Below are 4,401 nucleotides of genomic sequence, written 5' to 3'. Positions count from 1 at the left end.
TCAAGTACCAGTGCTCAAAGAGCTTACATTCTCATCCCTCTCCAGAATGTCCTGATTTTTACATATCTGAACACTATTCTAATATTTGCAAAATCAAGTTATTTTAGAATTCTAGTTGAAAACTTAGCACTAAAAGATAACAGTATACATGATGAATTTAAAGTTTGGGAGCATTTCTTTGAGCAAATGTGGTTATAGCCTAGCATTTTAGCATCTACACACACCATGTGTGTGTATCAGCAGCCATAACATGATTTTTAAAAAGTCATGGAAAGGTATTCTTTGCTGTTCTATAATCCTTATCTTGGTCTGAGGGTAGTCACAGGTGCTTTTTTTGAGAAATGTCATCTGAATTAGGCTTAACAAAAAATCTCTATTTTAACATTGTTAGTTAGAGTAAGAACCAAAGGAAGTTGGATATAGGAGTCGTAATTTCAAAGCAATGGCAGGAGAAATTTTTTGAAGCACTGAAAGCATATTTCCAACACTTTTAACGCAAATATTTGTAGTTCAGGAGTGGATGGAAATCACATTACTGACCTGCAGGGCAGAATCGCTGCTCCGGCCCATCATATATTGACAGATTTCTATTTACAGGTACACTGTCGTCCTTTAAGGTTAAATGTGCTGGCTGGTCATGTTCATGATTAGTACCACTCAGAGCCACAGATGACAAAAGGTCAAAACTGATCTGTCCATCGGGTTTTGGATACTCAATAGGTGTGCAGTCCTTGGCTGGCTTAAGCTGATCAGAGTCAAAACCTTCAAAAGTTTTGAGGAAGATTTTTAATAAAAATACAATTTTAAAGTAGTTTTTAAAACATTTTTATAAAAACTTGAAAATATACCAAAGAAATAAGACTAGCCTTCATACTATATAATACACTGTTCTATTAAAGATACAGAATTTGTCATTTCTCCAAAGCAAGTTTAAAACATTTAAAAAAGTTCACTTTCTCTACTAAATGGATCCCATTCATGAATTGTTAATGATTATAACATTCATACTCTTAAATATGCTGGAATTACCTTTATGTTTTAGAGTCCATGGCTCCATTCCTCTAAATATCCAGTAAAAGATTCCAGTGTAAATCATCCCTCCGTATACCCCCAGGATTCCATGGCAGGATGGTCTGATATTTCTAACACTGTACAGCTCTTTCCATACCCATGATTTCTTCAAATTGTCCTCGTACTCAGGTACATGGAGTCCTTTTATTAAAAACATAAAACGTGAAGTGTGAAATTGCCTGAAGGAGTATAAAATACTGTATCAAGTTATTACACTACTGAAATACCTGATGACTGAATCTTAGGGAATTTTAAGAAACGTTGTCATACAAGATCGCACTTGAATGGTTCATGTATAAATGTTGGCATCTTCCAAAAAGATAACCCTTTGTTATATTTGTTCTATATTTCTTATACTGGTAGCATGGAAAATTGTTTAAAAATTCAGCTGAATTTGAAAAGGAAGCTTAAAAGTTTATGCTGTCTATGAAACACTTCTACCTGTAACAGGTTTACTTGTGTCTCCCCTCCACCCCAAAAAAAGGTGTTTTGAAGTCCTAACTCCCCAGTATTTAAGATGGTCTGAAAGGGTTGCTGCAGATGTAATCAGTAATGTGAGGTCACAGAGGAGTACAGTGGGTCCTTAACCTAACAACTGGTGTCTTTATGACACAGACGCAGAAGATAGGTAAAGATGGAGGCAGAGACTGCAGTTATTCTGCTGTAATCAAAGGAATGCCTGGGGCTATCAGAAGCTGGGGAGAGGCAAGAAAGGGTTCACCCACAGAGACTTCAGAGAGTATGGTCCTGCCACCACCTTAATTTCGAACTGCAAGCCCATGGAACTCAGTAAATTTGTTGTTTTAATCCAGTTTGTGGTACTCTGCTGTGGCGGCCACAGGAAATTACAATACCTAAAACTTGGTGCATTCATTTAATATTTAATGGGACAAATTGGTTCTAGTTAACTCTGTAAAGTAGTGACTGTACTCTTTCCAGTCACTGTTTCCTGTTCTGGCTCTATTTCCTTTTCCTTCAGGCTTTGATCCCACCCTAATCTGGTCTTTGGTGATCTACTTGTTCCAGTACTATCTATGTGTACACTATGTGTGGGTGATAAGGTGCAAGTGTGACTGGTGGTCCAAAAAGGAAAGGTACTTGGCAAGAAAATTAGAAAAAAAGTTACTACTCAACCATTATGCTCCATCTTGCCTCTTCCTTTCTCCCTCAAATACCCTCTTGTTTTTTTTCTGTTTTCCCTTAATCTTCCCTCTCCCGCACCCTAGGCTTCCAGTCCTACAAAGATATTTGAAGGCATAATCAGGTTGCATACTGGAGGGACATTTGTTATCTGGGATTCTAAGGGAATAAGGCTTATTTATTAAATATCTACTGAGTTGCTACTATGTGCCAGGTATTTGGGAGTCAAAGTTCTTGTTCTGGAGTTTTCCATCCAAGAGGTGGGAGAAAAGCTGATAAGTAAATTAGTGTGCCAAAGGTGGAAAATACTATAGAAAAAAAGTGTGTGTGTGTGTGTGTTGGGGAGGGGGGGAGTTGAGAATGGTGTGTGTATGGCAAATTGTTACAGATGATGTAAAGCCGCTGTGAGAAATTGATATTTGAGCAAAGGTGAAGGCAGCAAGGGAGTCAGCCATGAGCAAGGACCATGAGAAGGGAGCATGTGTGGCATGTTTCAGGAACAGTGATGAAGCCTGTGTTGCTGGAATGGAGAGTAAAAAGAAGTCAGAGGAGTGAGGGAACTTCGGCTTTTACTCTGAGAAATATTGAGAATCACTAGGGGATCTTTTTAGACTAAGGGTTTACTGAGGTCTAAGTGCTACCTGTTCTTCGCCACAGTGGAAGGGTCACATATACACCTGTGCCTGCCAAGCCTGCTAAGGAATAGTGCTGCTTGACTCTGGAGTTTGCGAAACTGTTTTGTTTTCACACTGGAGATACTTGAGCATTTGTAAGGTATTTTAGCATGTATATGTTACATGCATGTAATGTAATACAGTACTGTCCAATTTGAAATCTTTTCTAAGTGGGCAGGACACTACTGGTACTATTCTACTTTTAATATGAATAAAACAGAAAATTGCTGTAAAAATCTCAGTAATTATTATTAAGAGTAGGTCATGTAGTTTGCACAGCACACATCTTAATGCTTTGCGAAAAGGAACAGATGTATATATCTTAATGTCAATTGAAATATACATAAAAAAACCTTGAGATTTCAAATTGTTATTTTCATCTTCTATCTCCTGTATGTTTAAATAATTTCTTTTTAAATCTCTCAATGAAGAACCTGACAATTTTCTATATTTCAATAGGAAGTTCTTACCTATCATCTTCGACTGGAGATTTTCACTAGTTAGCTGATTAAAAATAGATTCTGCTGCCAAAGCTCCACTCTTCATTGCTGTGTGAGTACCTTTGATTTTGGGAACATTCATGAAGCCAGGGCTACAACCAATTAGTAAACCACCAGGAAAGGTGAGTTTTGGTATAGACTGAGGAAAGAAACATTTAAAACGCATTTGTTAGCTTAAACTAAACAAGCAAAACTGACCACTCTAAATTATAGCCTCTAAAAGTCTTCTAAAGCTCTAGGGAAAAACATTAAAAAAAAAAAAAAACATGAAAATTAATATACTGAAGGAAAAAAATCAGAGCAAGGGCAGTTTTTCCCCCTCCCCTAAAAATGAGGATTCTTAAATAAGGATTCTATTGCTATTTTTCTAGTCTTTTTCTTTCTCCCTCCCCATGACTAACCTACACGAGACAGATTTCAGATGAGAGGATTAACATATTTAAATAAACTTTTTATTTATACTTACCATGTCATAGTTAAAAATATTCCCTAAACCTGAATGACTATTATCTAAATTGTAATCTACTTTTACATGTATTCCTGGTAACACATGATTTACAAAGGATGTTATCTTAACTCTATGTACTTTTTAAATTTTCCTTTGATATCTAGGGATGGAAACTTAGGTTCTAATCATGCCATCACCACAACTACCTACACCTTAAATGACATTTTAATTAATTTAAGAATAAGTTGAATTTCCAAACTAAATTTTAAGGTAGTTGTTTGGGCCTCAATATACAATTCTAATGAAAAACAGTGTAATAAAAAGCTGGTGATATTCTGTGGATTAGCCAGCCAGTAAAAGCCTATATATACCCCCAAATATAGCAACTAAATTATATTGTTTGCATGGGAAAATATACTCTAATCTAGAATTTGAAAAGGAAAGAAGAATGTACAATTACAGATTGTTCTTTCCTCCTGTATTTTTTCTTCTCCCAGGGTTTCCTGTTGTTGAGAAAGTGGTGAGTGATAAAAGTTTGGCTGATGGTGCTGAAAGGGACTCAGGGGAC

General features: G+C 36.4%; 1 protein-coding gene across 2 annotated transcripts in view; it reads right to left on the bottom strand.

Moving 5' to 3' along the window:
- Positions 1-4,401, bottom strand: part of ETFDH (electron transfer flavoprotein dehydrogenase) — a 31,363-nt gene that overhangs the window by 3,249 nt on the left and 23,713 nt on the right. For both annotated transcript variants that reach the window (XM_011363683.2, XM_011363684.2), the window contains exons 10-12: positions 3,356-3,524; positions 1,030-1,212; positions 541-762 (exon numbers count right to left, since the gene is read on the bottom strand). In XM_011363683.2, coding sequence (XP_011361985.1) covers positions 541-762; positions 1,030-1,212; positions 3,356-3,524 — 574 coding nt within the window. The remainder of the gene's footprint in view (positions 1-540; positions 763-1,029; positions 1,213-3,355; positions 3,525-4,401) is intronic.

This window comes from Pteropus vampyrus, unplaced genomic scaffold, assembly GCF_000151845.1.
Source record: "Pteropus vampyrus isolate Shadow unplaced genomic scaffold, Pvam_2.0 Scaffold88, whole genome shotgun sequence".
NCBI classification, from domain to species: Eukaryota; Metazoa; Chordata; class Mammalia; order Chiroptera; family Pteropodidae; genus Pteropus; species Pteropus vampyrus.
Note: the sequence above shows the minus strand (reverse complement) of the source record. Positions and strands in the feature narration are given on the sequence as shown.